Here is a 19,187-nt window from a genome sequence, read left to right on the forward strand (position 1 = left end):
AGCCTTGGTTTTTTAACCATTCCGGGAGTCGAACTGACTAACTGATTAAGTTCGACAACCAAGGGTACCACTGTACATAGTCTGCTTAAGAGCCTCTAGCTTTCCATCCTCTCAAGGCAAACGCTGCAACGTGAAGGCAGAAAGTCAAGGACAGAAGCAGGGGTTCAATTTGCATTGAAGCGACAGTAGCAGGACTTCCAAGAAGGATGCAACTGACATTTGGGATAGGGAAGCCATGGACCTCTGGAGCTCATATGCAGACAAACTCAAGCACATGAACTGGAACTTTTTCCATGAACACACTTCTTCCAAAACAAATGGCCCAAGCTGAACTTCAGTGAAGATATGAGCTCCTACCCACTTGGACCGAGAGGTTTGGGAGAAATTTTCAAGAGCATGTCTGAGCTGGTCTTAAGGCCAATTATGCTTTATATAGACAGCATTCTATGTTCTAAGACAGTGAACCCAAAAGGCAATTGCTCTCAGGACTGTTTTTAGAACTGCCTACTAGCTTATCACATAGGAGGCTTCTCTTGCCTACTAAAATCAGCTACGATAAATCAGTTTCAGCTCAGCAGCTCTATGGGGGATGGCCAAACTTTTGTTTTCCCTTCAGCAAATTTAAAAGGCCAGAAAACGTACCTTCTCAGGGAACAAGAGAACTTGGAAAGTTGCGTTATTCAAAGCCAAGCGGTCATGAAACTGTAAAATCTAGTGTTAGGTTTAACGTTATTTGAGAGAAAATGTTATTTCATTAAATATATCACATATTCTTCTCAATCCAAGTTGCTTTAGGCCAGTTGGACAAACGCTGAAAACACCTATAAAGCAGGGTAATTTACTTTGGAGAGTTTTCTGGTGCCCTAGATGGAGGGGTCTAATTCAGCATGGTATTTTACTTGTGTTTAATAACTGAAGCTAAAAGCCTCAAAACTGCCAAGTTTCCCTAATATTCATTTGCAATTGGCATCCATTCATTATTACTACAGGCAACTCCCCATATTTATTTCGGGTCATTGCGTGCTTGTGTGAAATCGTGTATAACCGGATGCCAATTTAAAAACCCTGCAAACATCCCATTCCACCCCTTTTTGTGACTTTTTGGGTTAACTCCGTGTTTAGCGCGATACGGTCACACACACATCAGACGTGCGTGCCTAAAAGGGCCCCACTGCCTGTATATGAAACGAAAAATGTTGTGGGAAAATAAAGCACCGGGGAATTTTCCATCCCACATAGCTGGTTTCCTTTATTTCTACAGCAGTCTTCGGGGAAACAATCTGTGAAGATGACAGGTTCTGAGGGATTGTGTTCTTCTGGGTTGCTGAACCCAAAATAAACACCAACATTTGCTTCTAGAGAACTGTCAATAAGTCCTTGCGTTTCCTGGCCACAGGAGTGGCAAAATGAAGGTGGTTTTGAGTCCCTCTTCAAAGGCATTGCCTTCTTCCATTCAGCCTTCACTCACACATGTATGCTCTTCATCATCTCGGAGTCAGGTGTGACTAGGCAGTTCCACCTCGGAGCAGAGACTTGGAAGAGAACGATGCCTATTAACATTTCCGTGCAAGTCAGGAGACACACCCAGAACAGCAACAGTAGAGCTCCTTTCAGCACCTTATGCTTAACTGATGGCATTTATTATCTTCCAAGCTCCAACTGAAAACATCTAATGAAACCACAACTAGTAGCTTGTTCAGAGTTCCTTTGCCTTTTTTTGCTTACCATAAGTGTTTTTGCTGGAGATAACAAAGTTAAAGATTTGATACCTGGCATTGAAGTAATTTGCCCCCAACTAAGAATGTGCAGGGCAAATATACAGGAATCTGCGGCAGGAAGCAGTTAAGTAGTATTCCAACCCCCCAACATCCTTCAGCTGCTAAGGAAGAGCTGGTTTTTAACCTCAGAAGTGGCTGGAATAGCAACCGCAATCTGCACTACAGCCGCACCTTGGATCTCAGGCGCCTTGTCTACCGAACCAATTGGCTCCCGAATGATCGAAACCTGGAAGTGAGTGTTCCGGTTTTCGAACGACTTTTGGAAGCCGAACGTCTGGCGCAGCTTCTGATTGGCCACAGGAGCTTCCTGCGGCCAATCAGAAGCTGTGCTTTGGTTTTGGAAGTCGAATGGACTTCCGGAACGGATTCCGTCCGACTTGCAAGGTACGACTGTATAAACCTTAAACCAGCTTTTGACCCCTGTTCGAGTGTATCCATCAGGAGTCCTGCTGGGTTGTTCTCGGCAGCCCTGGGAGGTTTCTAAAACGGAGATCACAATAGCGCAGTTATGGCCATTGGATCTAAGTACCCCAAGACTAACAGACCCCTACTGGTGTAGGTAAATGAAATGGGTATAGCAGCACGTTTTAAATCAGAATGGGCCCCTCTCCCACCCCCCAAATTCTACGGCTCCGTTCTACGATTATCTTGTCCTAGATTTTCCAACTGGCCACACAATGGGGCCCTTGTTAACAAAGCTTGGTTGCTCTTCCCTTTCAGACTCCCCCGAAGCCGGACTGGGTGTCCCCTTTCCTATACAGCAGGAAAAGAAAGCTTTCTGTAGCTGAAACGCTACCTATTAGGTGCAGAACACAGCTGGCATTCCCAGCAGTTGCTGCTAGGTAAGCAGCCATTCAACACCTCCTACCTCTCACCATTACTTCACACCTCAAACCGGTTAAAATAGGCATGCAAGCAAGCTTCTTCGCCTTGATTTCCTTTGCCCAAAGCAAGCAGCAGGGCAATAGCCTCCGGGCAAAATCTCTGCTCCAGTTCTGAGCATGTACATTCTCTGTGGGCCATTCAGGCTTGCCATTTTGCCCCTATGGTTGCAGGCTGCACTATTCTCTACCAAGGACAGGTTAATTCCTGTATTTCCTGTGGGTGGCCGAATTGCAGGGGTCAAACATCACCGTGAACGATGGCTTGCCTTGGTCCTAGGCTGGAAGACAAGTGTTTCCAAACAGACAGCCAAACACACGTTTTTTAAAACTGATTCTCTGCTTTCCCCTAAGTGCTCAGCAACCCCAATTAAGACCTGCAAATCCACTTTCATATTTCATTTCCACGCCACTCCCATAGCAGCTGCCCGCCAGAGGAAGAGTGATAGCTTCAACTATGTCTCACCAAATGCATGCATCACAACAAACCATTGCTAAATACAATGCCTGAACTAAGGCAGCCATGTATAGTTTCGGAATGCATCGTAATTTCTTTACCCCATTCCAGATAAAAAAATCTTCTGCATTCAGCATGGGGGGAACACAGATCTCCACCAATGAGACTGCACATCCACTATAGACATAAAGCACTGTACTAGAATACTGTATTGCTGTTTCAAATGGTACGAAGGCCTATGATGTTTTGGTTTTTTAATGCCAGAGTAGGCAACAGCATATGCCTATTTCTTAAAAGTTCTGTTCACAACTACAGAGGAGCAAAGAGAAATAATGGTCTTACTCTGCTCTCCCTCCATGCCCCAGCCAGACTCCTTCCAGCTACTATGGAGACACGCCATGAAACAAACCTGCCCTTTGAGAGAGTCTGAGGGGTGTGGCTATTGTTATTAACCGCTCAGAATTCCTGAGCTCAGAGTAACCAAAGTTATGCAGTCATGCTTGTCTGATAGGGCACTCCACACCAAGCTAGCTGCCGCCAGCATTTACAATTAGGAGGGCAAGGCATGGTTCCGACCTAAATCAAATTTTAAAGCGCTTCTTAAAGCTGGCAAAACTCAGCTGCTGCACACCGAAAGGTGGGATCAGAAGTTCTAGGCAGGGTTGTTGAATCAAAGGGCCTGCATCAACTAAGTTCTGCTCAGAGTAAACCCAGGGAAATGAATGGGCTCAGTTACTCACGTCCTTCATTTATACAAGCTTACTCTGAGCCACGACTAACATGGCTGCAACCAAAGGTTAACATTTTAGCGTTATGTTGAAACCTCCCGCAAACTCACCTTGCCATCACACAATTAGGTGAACTTGCCAAAAAGCAGCTAGAGGGGAAACGTCACATCAGACATGATTCTAGGGCCCAGGCTGTGTAAGAATTGGGATGGCCCGATATTTAAAGGGCACGGACCACATCTGCACCTTTGCTATGGAGAAAGAGTATGATGATAGGGCAAAGGAGGAAGCAACTCGGCCCTTCGGGTCTATAGCGGGCCCAACTGGCCTGCCACACAGCTAGTTGCCAACCTGTGTTACAGGAGGGCTACAAACACGCCTCCCCCCCTTTGAAACGGAACAACAGAATCACGTTTTAGAACTATCACAGCACACTGTAGTGATTTAAAGTCTTCACCAAAGAACCAAGATGGACATTTGAAACTAGCCTGCTCGAGGCAAGTAGCGATACTAAGCTTATGGTAAAGGTAAAGGTAAAGGGACCCCTGACCGTTAGGTCCAGTCGTGGACGACTCTGGGGTTGCGGCGCTCATCTCACGTTACTGGCCGAGGGAGCCGGCGTCCAGCTTCCGGGTCACGTGGCCAGCAGGACTAAGCCGCTTCTGGCGAACCAGAGCAGCGCACGGAAACGCCGTTTACCTTCCCGCCGGGGCAGTACCTATTTATCTACTCTCACTTTTGACATGCTTTTGAACTGCTAGGTGGGCAGGAGCTGGGACCGAGCGACGGGAGCTCACCCCGTCAGTGCGGGGATTCGAACCGCCGACCTTCTGATCGGCAAGCCCTAGGCTCTGTGGTTTAACCCACAGCGCCACCCGCTCATGGTAACATGCCCCAAACTGTGCAGCACCCAAGCTCTGTGGCAAACGCAGGAGAAACCTGTGTCAGCTTCTGTTCCCAATAGCCCAGGCAGTCTTTAAAGGAGGACGGCCACCCAATAAAAGCTCAGGAATCCAAATAAAGCTTGCAGATCGAGCCCCAGCCAGAGTTGAGGCCAAGGTCACGGCAGAGAAGTGGGTTGCTTGAAAACCTTGGGACATGCTAGCAAGACAGGTTTAGCGATGAAGAAAACATGTGCCGAGCACATGGCATACACACAGTCAGGATGCTTCCTGCCTCAACTGATGCCAACAGAACTTGGGAACAAAATTACCACCTAACAGAGCCAGGGCAACTTGGGGTCTTCAGTTCTTACATGGTGCACCTAATTGCAATGCAAGTCCCTGCTTAGCTTTGCAAACTTCCTAGCCGTTTCCTTGCTCCACCGCTAGGTTTATTCAGAACCAATAGGACACTAGATAGAGCAATGGTCCGTCTCAGTATAAGGTGGCATTCCAAGTCACTTGGTACTTCTTCCACATGCTAAAAGGCCACTATTTTAAGGGGCCTTTCTACAGGGAAGGGAAGATCTGTACTGACTTGATGGCTGCAGCCTCACCCAAGGTAAAGCTCATGCTGAAGTGGAGTGAAAAGCTAAAGTACACAGTAGGCAGGATTGTTTGTCTGGAAGCTACACCAAATTGGAGCCAGGTACAAAAACACAAAACAAGATGACAAAGCAAAATGAACCACTTCAGGCTGAAGGTAAGGGCTATTATTTAAATTGCTCCCTTTACATCGACACACATACTGCAAATGGAAAGCCAGGCTGTTGTTGCATTACAAAACACAACTTTCTAGACCTTTCTGACTGCAAGTGGCTAGTTTTCCACTTGCAGGGAGTGTTGCATTTTACACAAGATGTAGCATCAAACATACACACACACACACCTGCAATTTGTGGAGGTAAGACCTTGCCTACCTTAACGTTTCCCAAATACTAGCACAGATGTAAATTAGGAAAATTCCTATTCCCAGTCACTCGAGTCATCTGTTCCCAGCAACGATTTCACTGAGAAAGCTGTGCCAGATATTTCAGAACCAAGGAAATGGGAGTTTCTCCATTTGCAGCACAGATGGGCATCTCCACACATATACAGCAACATTAACTGCATACCCTACGCGCTTCCCATATTTTTAGACTGCCAAGAAAAGGTCTGCGTGAGTCAATATCCCTTTGTGTCAGCACATGTGGCTCCCATCTGTGGCCAAGCCCGCTTCAGCGAGGCCTACCAAGAGCCAGCTTGTTGCAGCCTTTGAACTGAAGCCGTAAATTGAGGGGCCAGAATTCCTTCGCTCGCATTCTTGGCCTGTGGCCCGAAGCCGTAATTGCTGTTCCCATGGCAAAGATCCTGGCTTCCCTACAAAACCAGGTCTATCCGGCCAGGCGGAGCTAATTGCTCTCAAGCGCGGCTCGCAGAGGAGGGGACAATGAAGCGCGTTACAGAGCCTGTGCCATTTGTATAGTGGGACACAGGCAGTTCAGTCATCGTGGCAAGGGGGAGCCTTGGAAAACGCCATGGTTCCCCCCCACACACCCACCCAAGGCTCGGTGGTCCGCCATGAGGCATGACTTCACTTCTCTTTCCTGGATTAAGAGCAAGCTAGTGATTAAAAAAAAACATTCCTATTTCCTATGTTAGGTACCAGCCGGTGACTGAACAGCCACGGGCTCATTACTCAGTGATGGGCCAGGACTGAGAAAATGGAGGCACCAGCAGGCTTCAGTGTTTGATCACCTAGGATTTCAACAGGCCTGCACAGCTCATTATCTATCGAAAGTCAACAGTGCTTCCTGGTTCCCACCTCCCTTCCAAGTTGTGATTACAGCAGGCTGAACATTCACCCCCCCCCCTTGCCTTCAGGTGCGATTTTAACCAGCTTTTAGTAAACCAGTGGTCTTTTGCTGGGCAGGATTTTCTTTAGATTTCAAACTTAAAAGACAGGAGCCTGTTGCAAACTAGGTGCCACTCCTCTCAACTAAGTAAGGAACACATCTTTACACTCCTGTAAGTCTTGTCTTTTTACTACCTATCTTTCACAGTTAGCACATCCTATCCTTTACTTTCCTTGAGGTTTGCTGTCTCAGCTTTTATGCTGCTGCCAGTGCTGTTCCTACCACTGTCATTCTCTGTAGATAAAAGCTTTACTTCAAGGCTGGGTCGAAACCAGCAGGATAAAAGGCCAAGTGTTATTGCGCTCCCAGGATACAGGTGACGGTTTAATCGCAAACCAACTTTACAATACAGGCTTGGGGTGTGCACAAAGACAGCTGGACCATCCCTAAAATTAGGGACTGGTTCTTTCTCAGGCAGAAGTATGTCCAGATCTCTCCCCGGACATTTAATAGCAACGTTGATTTATATTTTCAATCACTAAGCTATCTACAAATTGTCAAGGACATCCTGCATACAACAGAACATTCAAGGACCACTCTAAGTGGTCAAAGTGGATGCGTGACTTGTGGTTAGGAGGAAATTGGCAAGGATTTCTGACTTTTAACACTAGCAACAAAACACTCTCTCATATTATACAGCTGAAATTAAGGAAGCTGCGTGTGTGAGTTAACCAGAAGTGGATTTTTCTGTAGAAAGACTGAGTACCATTATGTTCTGCTGCTTTGAACATATTCCTGTGCTTAGAATTCTATATTTCTAAGTGTATGTCTTTTGAACCTTTTGATGGATCTTGGGGTTCTAGCAAAAGCACAAATTGCTCAACATAAGCCTTAAGTCTGCCCACACCACAACTCTGCACACGCTGAACTGTGTGCCTGAAAACACACCGGACATTTCCCTACCATCGCGTGTTCCAGTTCCAACACAAGAGACATGCAGAAACGACTATATAAGCCTCATACCAGGTAACACAAGTCACAAAAAACCATTTTAAAAGCAGCTTGTTTCTGCAAGAATGCAGTGGTTTACAGGACAACATACATCTGCTGAAGCAATGAAAGAAAGGAAGAAGAATGCCTACCTTTGTACCAACTGTTATATCTTGGACAATGCTGTAAGAGAAGGAGAAGAAGTTAAAATATTACATTGGTTTTCAAATACAAGTGGTATAAAAACAACAACTATGCAATTCTTTGCAAGAAAAACTCTGTATGCTTAAAATAGTGACGAGGGACCAAGCACCAAAGGTATTCAGAAAATTACGAGGCAGGAAACTATTTCTTCCAACAGCAAAGTGCAAGCATATTTCTATTTCTAAGAATACAACACAACAGAACACAACTTCCAAGTCAAAGGGCAGTCACCACACCTCAGTTTGTAAGTCATAGTGGCAATTCACCCCCAAAAGGAGAATTGCTAGTTTGTTAATTTCTGTGAAGAAAACAAGAACTGTTTCAAATTGTACTCTTAACCTTCCACCCAGCTCTGTCCAGCTTAGCGAAGCAAGGTTTTTTGCAGTTAATGATGCATACAATAGTAAGTTGCTCTTTAAGGGACGTTGAGATCTTATCACCTTTTGCAGACACCCTTGTTATGAATACCTGTCTAGAATCAGGTCCTCTAATCTCACTGAGTCCATCTTTTTCCATTGTGTGTATCAAAGGGGAAAAACTACTCAAGAAACTTCCCAGCCCTGACTATAGAGCTTGGGCTCCCTACGCAATGGGGTCCGTACTTGTCCCAACAAATTATTTGGGTTCCCTCACCCCTTCCCCCCGCCCAGCATATCAAGACAGCAGTGCTGGGGGTAGAGGGAAAAGAGACAGAAGGAAAATGAGCAGGGCTGCACTGCAGGTTTTAAGGTCCCTCAGAGACGCGTGATCACAAAATGATCACTCCAAACAGCTAGGTCTCTCAGAATGGAGATCATGGCTGCAGTTGGTTAAGAGTGTGGTGCTGACAATGCCAAGGTTGTAGGTTCCATCCCCACATGGGACAGCTGCATATTCAGGTTGCACCAGGTGATCCTCGGGGTCCCTTCCAACTCTACGTGTCTATGAATTTAAATGGGTCTACCCCCTGGTTGTTTTGCCGCTGCACTAAGCCACCGTCTGGCTCAGGATGCTGAGTGCACCCAAACCACAAGCTGCAAACCACAGGACAAATCTTGGTTGCCGCTCATGGGGTCATGTGGAGAGTGCTCAGCCACAAGCCTGGGTTTGGACAACGCAGTAGCCAAACCATGGCTCAGCAGCACGTGGCTCCTTGCTCAAACCAAACCATGGTTTGGATTAGCATTTATGCGTGAAGGGGGCCAGACAGCCAACCCGTATTGCCATACACCTGGAGTTTTAAGACAAAAAGCTTACTTCACCACTCCCCTTGCTCACTTCAGTCAACTGATCCCATTTGGCAATTTCAAAGAAACCAGGCAGACTGCCTCTTATGTTTAACCCCAGCAAACCACTGGGCTCCCTTGCCCCAACTGCCTGCGCATTTCTTCTTCAGAAGGCAACTTCTGACTCCTCACCCCCAGCAGCTCACAGCTGGTGTTACATTTGATTCAGGACTGGCTGCCAGTGGTACTTACAAGCTAGCAGGAATTGCCATTGCGAACCACTGACTTTTTTTTTTTAAAGAAGAAAAAGCTCAGTGAGGGAACGCAGGATTTTTACAATCCCACTGGTGTTTAGAATTGCCAGCGGAGACAGATGGGTTTTGTTGGGATCTTGAATGCCTAGTTCAAGTGGACTAATTAAACCCATCTGTGAAATCAGTAGAGAAGCCCAACCAAAGAGATGCTTTTCACTGTTTCATCATGCGAATTGTGTAAGGGCTAAAAAAAATTAAAAAAATAAAAATACAGGGTTATTGGAAAGGCATTTTGCTTCTGTTCATCTATAGGAGGAAATTCCCAAGACAGACTAACTCTCAAAAGTCATTCTGAGAGCAATGACTCTTATTTCCTGCTTCTCTGGGGAAGGGCTCATTCAAGGATTATTTTTTTTTATACAACTGAGACAATGGTTTTAAACTGATCATAACCGAGCAACTGTTAGGTTCTGGAAAACCTCAGTAATACCGAATGAGAAATTGTAATTAGCTGCTTAGAAACTATTTTATGTAGTTTTTGCGTGCTCTTTGAGTCAAATCAACAAGCTCCATGAGAACATACTGAAGGAGTTATTTCCCGTGGAAGAGTCAAGGCTGGGGGTGGAATGGTGGGATACTTACAGGAAACTTAACATATGGAGTTACAGGTAGGTAGCCGTGTTGGTCTGCAAAATTAAAAAATCCTTCCAGTAGCACCTTAGAGACCCAACTAAGTTGTTCTTGGTATGAACTTTCGTGTGCATGCACACTTCTTCAGATACACTGAAACAGAATATATAAGGGTCTGGTGACTTCTGCTTCAGTGTATCTGAAGAAGTGTGCATGCACACAAAAGCTCATACCAAGAACAAACTTAGTTTGTCTCCAAGGTGCTACTGGAAGGATTTTTTTATTTTGTTTTAACTTATGACTTGGCCAGTCAAAGGAACTTTCTATCAGGACCAATTCTGAGGCTCAGCATTTTAACGGACAGATTCCTACCAAAGGAAATCCAACATTTTGCCTCCCACAGGAAACTTATTTTTTTATTTTTTGCAAAACCTACATCTATCAGTGGTAGTCAGCTATTCCGGTCTTTATCACTTCTTAAAGACAGAATTGCATCAAACAGAATGCATGTTTTGGGTCATCTGAGGGTCTGGATGCCATCACTATGCCCATACCCAGTTCTATTTCCTTTTATTCACCTGGTGCCACAGTGAGGCCGTGGAAATCCTCAATGAGTTGCCTAGATACACTCATTTATTTGATTTGGTCCAATAAGCTGAGGTTCATTCCTAACAAGGTAGAGGCTCTGTTGGAGAACAGACAGTGTGATCCAGGATTGGGAGTACAGCTGGTTCTGAATGGTGCTGCTCTCCTGCTGAGTAAAGGACTTCATGGGAGCTCAAGATGGAGAAGGGTTACTGATCATAGTTTAAGGAACCTATTCCCATTTATCTGAAAATATCCCTTGTTTCTACTGGATATTCCTTCCACATTCACCACAGACTACAACTTAAGGGTTGAAAAAGCATTAGTTTCCAAACATATAACACTTTACAGGGCTGGGGGTGTGTGTGGAAAAACATTCACCCCATCAATAGGAAATAGAAGTTGAAATCAACTGACAATTGACAGAGATTAATTCATTTTTGTGACGTGGCACAGGGGTCAAATACTTTCATGTACCCAGTCACACTGGAATTTAAACAAAATAGGAAATTCTATCCAGTAGCACCTTAGAGACCAACTGAGTTGTTCTTGGTATGAGCTTCCGTGTATCTGAAGAAGTGTGCATGCACACGAAAGCTCATACCAAGAACAAACTCAGTTGGTCTCTAAGGTGCTACTGAAAAGAATTCCTATTTGTTTCGACTATGGCAGACCAACACGGCTACCCACCTGTAACTGGAATTTTAAAGTGGCACTCACATGCGATGGTTCTTTTTTTTCAGTTATATACAGGGCTAGTGCCCAAAAAGTTTTATTTCTGGCTCAGAAATATTACTTCCCCTTGTTCAAGCTCTGAACCAAAAGCTCGCGTGGTTTTGTGGGGATGACTGAACAGTTTCGGTGGACAGGAACTGCCAGGACAATATACTGAAAAGTTCAGGCATGGACAAACTGCCCTCCAGATGTTTTGGGACTACAACTCCCATCATCCCTAGCTAACAGGACCAGTGGTCAGGGATGATGGGAGTTGTAGTCCCAAAACAACTGGAGAGCCGAGTTTGTCTATGCCTGGACTAGTTTATCATCACACAGTTTCTTATATTGGCTGTTAAGTTATACTTCCACCAGATAGTTATACTTTCACAGGGTTGTTTGCTACACAAACCGCCCCCACATAAGCACAATCTCCTGCCACCCACTTTCTTTGCATTCCCCCCCCCATTCTCAAGGTCACCTTTAAAAGGTGACTTCAAAAGAAAAGCAGAAGTCCCAGCCATACATTGCTCTCCACACCTAGGCAACAATCTCCACCCAGCTACGCCTGCAGGGAAACTTAAGATTCTCATGCAAATTGTAGGAGGAAGCATTTTCTAGGAGGTAAATGGAAGGAAGGGTGTGGCAGAAATAGGACCTTCCCAGCATGCCCTTTTGCAATGCATAGAAAAACAGGTGGGAAGCTTCCTGACACACTCACAAGTGGGAGGAAGCGCGAGGGAGCAGCCTTTGGGACACTGAATGGGCACCCACACAACAGAATGTGAAGCCACATGATGGACCAACTACTAGAAAACTAGAATTAAGTAGCAGGCAGGGAAGCAGTGAAACTGCACAAAAACTTTCATTTGCAAATAAGGCAGGGTTAAAATGGAGTATCGCTTTTCCCAAAAGCAAAGCAAAGGAGTACATAAGGGTGTCTCAGTGTGGAAGGAGGAGAAACACACACAGCGGAAATGGAAATGGAATTAACTTTTGACTAAGGCAGAGGATTTTGAACTGTGGTCTGAGTTCCATTTGGGTAGCCGGTGGAAAGGCTGCAACACAGTCAAATTATCTGTACTCAGCCCTGCACTTAACTTTCCTGCGGATGGAGGAGGACTGTGCGTGAGTCAGCTGGCTCAATGGAGATGTCAGTCGCCAGCCTGACACCCTGAAATCTCCATGTTGTCGCAACTGGACCCATGTCAATAGCAAAAAATGCCTGGGGAATTTTTATTAGGAGTATATTACTCCTGTTTGCTAGACTTCAGGATTCTAGGAGGTTTTTAATAGGTTTTTTAAAAAAGGTATCTTGCAAGCCAGCCTGCCCATGTTACAAAGTACTGCAACCAGGTTGCCTAGACAGTTACGTGCTTGCCACCAAGGCAATGAGAAAAACTATCTACAAAGTTGACCAAGGTCAATCAATGATCTCCAGGAAAGTATGCCGATAGTGGAACTCTGTGAGGGAGAGAGTTTAAAGTTCTCATCTATCCTGGCAGTAAGGAAGAAGCGAACGTGTTTTTAGTACATTCTTTCACCAGTGCGCAGTCAAGAGACCGAGGCAAGAGGGCCACAACCAAACACTTCAGGTACTCAGGGAGAAGGCGTTGGAGAAGGGTAGTTTCAGAAGCAAGATATCCAGATAAGGATAGTAAGTGGAGAAGCACACCACAGGCTTCATAAATGTAAGTTGAGAGGAGGAGGAGGCAGCTACCCTGACCCATAGAAGGCAGCAAAGCCTGCAAAGAAGATGGGACCTAGAGTACTGAGAATATGGGAACCAGTGGGACCCAGGTGGCGCTGTGGGTTAAACCACAGAGTCTAGGGCTTGCTGATCAGGAGAATATGGGAACCATGGGGGCGTGGGGAATGAAAGGTATACTCTGCATCAGGCTAACTAAGATAATCCAAATCACTAATTGTTCTGTAAGTACATTAAAGGGTGCCTCCATTAAAGGATTTCCTTCTTCATCCTTTCAGTTTTGCACCTCCTCATTTCTTCTTCCACACCCACCACTCAGTTCACATAGCTTTATTCCCAGTCACCATTGCTTCCTTTCTAACATAGCAGTGGGGTGGGGTGTGAGCCGTTTTATTTGTTCGCTTTGTTTACTCCTTTAAACTGCCCTGAGAACTCTCTGCATGCAAAAAGTCCCCAAAGTTCAACCTCTGGCATCTCCAGGATGGGTTGCGAGAGGCTCCCTGCCTGGGAAAGTGTGTGTGCATTCACTGCCCTGGTTTACTCAGGACTAAGCTGGTAAAAAAGGAGAAGGGAGGACAGAAGAGTAAGGACCATTAAGCATGTTCGTGCTGTTTTGGGAAGAGCCATTGCTCAACAGTAGAGAGTCTGCTTCCCATGCAGAAAGTCCCAGGATCAACCCCAAACATCTCCTTGTAGGCCTGGAAAAATCCCATCTGGAACCCAGGAAATTGTATCTGCTAATCACTGTAGATAACGCTGAGATAGATGGACCAGCCCTTCATTCAGAATCAGGAGGACTGCCATTTTAATTTTATTTTTTAAAGGAAGGCACAAAACTCGGTGCAGAAGCTCCCAGGTCTAGTCGCTGGCATCCCCAGGCAAGGCTGAGAATACCCTGTCTCTGAAAGTCTTAATCTGTTATGGGGTGGCGAGAATCACAGATCTGTTGGAAGGGACCACGAGGGTCATCTAGCCGAACCCTCTGCAGTGCTCGAATCTGTTGCCCAAGCGCCCACTGCCCTTTGCTAGACTTGTGGCTTCTCCACACTCCACAACTTCTCTTTTTAACCCACGTGCAAGACTGCACACATGGACTTCCCTTTTTCTTTTAGCTCCCTCGAAGGCCTTCCACCACCGCCTCATGTGATTTTGGGTTCATTCATGAGATAGGGCAAATATTCTTGCAACAGAAGGCCGAACCTGAGTGCATCACAGTTCAGCAGGATTTAACCCCTAGTTAAGGATCCCTGCATCCTTAAGAGACATATGCAGACCCTCCAAGTGTCCTTATTTTCCAGGGAATGTCCTGGATTCACAGAAGCCCTCCCAGTTGATCCCAGAACGTCCCGCTTTTCCTTAGGACGCCCCTATTTTCACGGGAGAAACGTTGGAGGGTATGCATATGTAAGCCCACCCCCGGGGGGGGAAAAAAGGCTTGGAGGGGGGCAGAGTAAGAAAGAGGAAGGGGGGGAATTAGGAGGAAAGGAAGAGGAGAGAGAGAGAGAGAGAAGAGGGCGTGGCTAAGAGAAGACTTAGCAGAGACAGACACTCGGGAACAAAGTTTCAGGGGTGGGTTTGAAATACAGACGGAGCGAGCATCCACGGGTGGGGGGGGCGTTAGATGGGTGTTGAAGCGCATGCGCCTTCTTCCGACGATTTCTCCCCCCCCCCTTTACACACAACGCCCCCTTAATTCGGCGGAGGAGGAGGAGGAGGAGCGAGAAGAACTTTAGTTTAGAACGTTTGAGCCTGGGCGGTCGCGCGCGCGAATCGAACGTTGCCGGAGGAGCCGCGGGAGCGCGCTCGCTCTCCCCCCCCCACCCCCACCCACGCTCGGAGCTTCAGAACGTTCACCGAACGGGAGCGGGTGGGGGAGGGGGCGCGCAGTAGCGGGCGCGCGCGCCGGTTAGAACTTTCGCGTGGGGGGGGGAGGGGAAAAGGGGAGTGCATATGCGCGCGCATATAGAACTTCTTTCAAAGGAGAGGAAGAGGAGGAGGAGGGAGGGGGAGACGGGAGAGGGGGGTGGCGCGCGCGCGCGCGTGCCCGCTCCTCTTCTCTTCTCTCCCCCTCCCTCCCCCCCAACTTTCTACTTCAGAAAGCCATTCGCCTCAACTTTCAGGGGGGGGGAAAGCGGGGCCTAGTTTTCACGCACACACACACACGCCCGCCTCACGGAACCCGATACCAACTCCCCTCAGGCGGGACTTTCCCCCCTCACGAGTCCCTCCTCGACGCCGTCAGGTAAGCTCCGCGCTTCGCTTTTCCCCTCTCAACCGCCCCTCCCCCCCTTCTCTCTCTCTCTTTCTCTGAGGTGATTTCCCCTCACAAACCGCTCCCCTTCCCTTCCGCTCACCCGTCCATGGCACACGAAGGCGACCCGAAAGGGAAGCGGAGTTGGGACGCGCTGGAACAGCAGGAGCGGACTCAACGGCTACGTGTTATATAGACTCACAAAATGGCGGCGCGGGGCGGGACCCGCCCTCGTCCCCTTTTTAGGCGCCGGGGCCCCATTGGCTAGGCGCCGCTGTCACATTGACGAGGCGGGCGGCGGGCTCCTCCCGGTTCGTGGCTTCCCATTGGCTGGGGCTAGGTGACGGGGGCGGGCTCCGGCTCCGGCGCGCGTTGCGATTCGCTCGCCCGAGCGGCGCGCGGGGTGAGGGGGAGGATGACGACGACGTCTCGAGCTCCGGGCGGGAGGCCATTTTGGGGGCGGGCTCCCCATCGCTGTCCGCTGTGTCTTCCAGAGTGAGTGGGCCCGTCGGCGGCCATTTTGGGTATGGGCAAAGGAATTGCGAGCGCGTGGATGGTCTTGGAAGCGAACGTGGCTGGCGTCGGAAGCCTGGCACTTGAGGCTGCCGCGGCCATTTTGAGAGGGGGCAAATAAAAAATATATGTTTCAGTTACAGGTAGGTAGCCGTGTTGGTCTGCCATAGTCAAAACAAAATAAAAAATAAAAAAATTCCTTCCAGTAGCACCTTAGAGAGCAGCTAAGTTTGTTCTTGGTATGAGCTTTTATGTGCATGCACACTTCTTCAGATAATATATTCGTAGCTGGATCCCGAGTTCAGGTGGTGACAATTTAACAACAAAACAAGCACACGGTGCTGCAGTTAGGGAATTTTAGACCCTGGGTTTCATAGTCTCTCTTGAGTCCCCTCAAAAAAAAAGGATGTTGAGTAGGAAAAATTCAGGAAAGAATTCTTTGGTTTGTTCAACTATGGAACTCCCTGCCACAAGGAAGTCGTTGTGGTAAAGGATTTATCAATTCCAAAAGAGGAGCTAGATATCAATAGAAAATGCGCTCCATAAAATGTGTGTGTGTGTGTGGGGGGGGGTTTACTGGGCTATTTTAATTTTGATTATGCATTTTGTGTTTTTATCCTGGGAGCCGCCGTGAGACTTGCAGGTATAGGCCGATATACAAATTTAATTAATAATAATAATTGGTTATGCCAAGCTCTTCCACCACCATTTTGGGGGCCATTGAGACCCATCTCGGGTGGGCCCTAGAGAAATTTTCAGCTGAATTTGGGGGAACCACTGTTGTGTTGAGCTATTCCAATTGGCCTTGTTCAATTTGCTCATTGCAGACAGCGGAAAGGCTGCAAATTTTGGTAATAAACCTGGTTTGCAATGGGGGTTGAATAATTCCCATGGCAACCATAGCTATTGTCAACCGTGGAGGGAGAACTTAAGGCGCAAGAGGCAGAAACCAGGAGACAGGACTACATGGTAGTTGGGGAAGGAGACCCCGGGGGGGGGGGTGGAGAAGAATAAGTGGGGGGTGGCGGGTGTAAGGAAGAATGAGAAAGCAAGAAAGGCGTTTTAAATTAAAACAAAATAAAATAAAAAATTCCTTCCAGTAGCACCTTAGAGACCAACCAGGTTTGTTCTTGGTATGAGCTTTCGTGTGCATGCACACTTCTTCAGATATTTTAAATAAGTTACAGGTAGGTAGCCGTGTTGGTCTGCCGTAGTCAAAACAAAATAATTAATAATTTTAAAATCCTTCCAGTAGCACCTTAGAGACCAACTAAGTTTGTTCTTGGTATGAGCTTTCGTGTGCACGCACACTTCTTCAGATACACACATCTGAATGCATGCACACAAAAGCTCATAGCAATAACAAACTTAGTTGGTCTCTATGGTGCTACTGGAAGGATTTTTTTTTTCGTTTTAAATTAAGTTTTCTCTGCTTTCATTTCAGGCTTCCATCTCCAGTTCACCACCTGTTTGGGAGCAACAGCGCCGCATGCATATTCTGTTTCACGGCTGTATTGGGTTTCGGCAGGGAGGGATGTAATTTCAATGCCAGGTTGCCTTTCTTTGCCCGTGGCAGGATGAAATTGCCTTCCCCTCCACCCCAACCCTCATTTAGCCAAGAGACTTGTGAACTGCGGGCCTGCCTGGGTGCCAAACTCCAAAGCTTCTGCAAGAGGCAGAAATCTGGGTTCTGCGACTGAATGTCGCCAACCAAGCTTTCCCCCAGAGCAGACCCAGTGATTTTAACGGAACTGAGCTAACCATCGTACGCTGTCCTAATAGATCTCCTTTGTAAAACTTAGGTGAATTCCTTTGTCATAGCCCCAAAGATCAGTTTGATCCCTTTGCTGCCAGAAAAAATGTCCTCCATGAAGCCTACAAAGACCCACGCCATATCTTCATAGCACTTGGCTCCCCCAAAGGATCCTGGGAACTTTAGTCCCCCCCCCCTTACAGGTGGCCACAATTCACGGCATTCTTGTTGTTGTTATTTAGTCATTTAGTCGTGTTCGATTCTTGGTGACCCCCTGGACCAGAGCACGCCAGGCACACCTATCCTTCACTGCCTCCCGCAGTTTGGTCAGACTCATGTTGGCAGCTTCGAGAATACTGTCCCACCATCTCATCCTCTGTCGTCCCCTTCTCCTTGTGCCCTCCATCTTTCCCAACATCAGGGTCTTTTCCAGGGAGTCTTCTCTTCTCACGAGGTGGCCAAAGGATTGGAGCCTCAGCTTCAGGATCTGCCCTTCCAGTGAACACTCAGGGCTGATTTCTTTAAGGATGGATAAGTTTGATCTTCTTGCAGTCCATGTGACTCTCAAGAGTCTCCTCCAGCACCAGAATTCAAAAGCATCAATTCTTCGGCGATCAGCCTTCTTTATGGTCCAGCTCTCACTTCCGTACATCACTACTGGGAAAACCATGGCTTGAACTAGACGGACAACCATCGTAAGTTGTCCTAAAAGATCTCCTTTGTAAAACTTAGGTGAATTCCTCTGTCATAGCATCCAAAGATCAATTTGATCCCTCTGCTGCCAGAATAAATGCCCTCCAGGAAGTCCACAATGACCCATGGCTCCCCCCAAAGGATCCTGGGAACGGTAGTTCCCCCCCTTACAAGTGGCCACAATTAGTGGCATTCTTAACAAACCACAGTTCCCAGGATTCTTTAGACGATGTAACGTGCTTTAAATGTATGGTGAGGAACGGACCCTTTCTGCCTCCCACCCCCTGCAATTGATGTTTGGGGATAGACTGCCTTGGAATCGGGAGTTTCTTTCTATTTAGCAAGCATTCGTCCCTTTTAAAATAACCCAAGACTGCACACACAGCGCTCACTTAAAGCACATTTAAGACTCCCTTCCCTCAAAAAAAAAAAACACCCTCAGAACTGTAGTTTAACTGTGCCGGGAAGTGTAGCCCTGTGCGGGGGCAAACTACAATTCCCAGGAAGCCAAATCCTTTAAATGTATGGTGCATATGATTTCTCTAACCTTTCTGATGTGTGTGCTTCTGAATAAGCAACGAGAACTAATTCAAAAAAAAACCCCAAAGGGAAGGAACAATTATTAGCAGATTCCCTCCGCACCCTGCCGAATCTTCCAAAAATTTACTGCAATTGGACGGGGCTGCGTCTTGTTTTGGCATTTGCCGTTCATATAATTTCGACACTTTTCCTGCTTCGGGCGGCTCCTTTCTGATTACTCATTTCCTCGTATACACTGTGAAAAGGAAGAGAGAGAGAGAGGGGATCTACCCCAGCCATTTCCTGCCTATTGTGGTCCGGAATTTTGTTGAAACCACAAACGCTGGCTTTCTGAGACAGAAAGGCCTCTGTTTGTGCGCCGCGTGTCCTGCCCGACGGCTTCATTAACTACGAACCCCAAAATCTGGGGTCCTCTCCAAACCAGTGCCAAAGTTTTGCGGTCGTTTTGCAGCGGCTTCCAAACTTGAGCGACCGATATACACCCTAGGTATCGCCCCCAAAACCCGGCGCTGTCCCAATTCACTCCA

At 47.1% G+C, this 19,187-nt stretch overlaps 1 protein-coding gene across 1 annotated transcript in view; it reads right to left on the reverse strand.

Annotated features, from left to right (window-relative positions):
• The window catches only part of LOC117039747 (polypyrimidine tract-binding protein 1-like), a gene marked incomplete at its 3' end in the record, with an annotated part of 28,356 nt that extends 12,969 nt beyond the window's left edge, over window positions 1–15,387 (reverse strand). The window contains 2 exon segments of the mRNA XM_033136930.1: window positions 7,763–7,793; window positions 15,265–15,387. Of these exon segments, the coding sequence (XP_032992821.1) occupies window positions 7,763–7,793; window positions 15,265–15,272 (39 nt within the window).
• Window positions 15,388–19,187: the final 3,800 nt, after the last annotated feature.

This window comes from Lacerta agilis, chromosome 18 (genome assembly GCF_009819535.1).
Source record: "Lacerta agilis isolate rLacAgi1 chromosome 18, rLacAgi1.pri, whole genome shotgun sequence".
Taxonomy (NCBI): Eukaryota; Metazoa; Chordata; class Lepidosauria; order Squamata; family Lacertidae; genus Lacerta; species Lacerta agilis.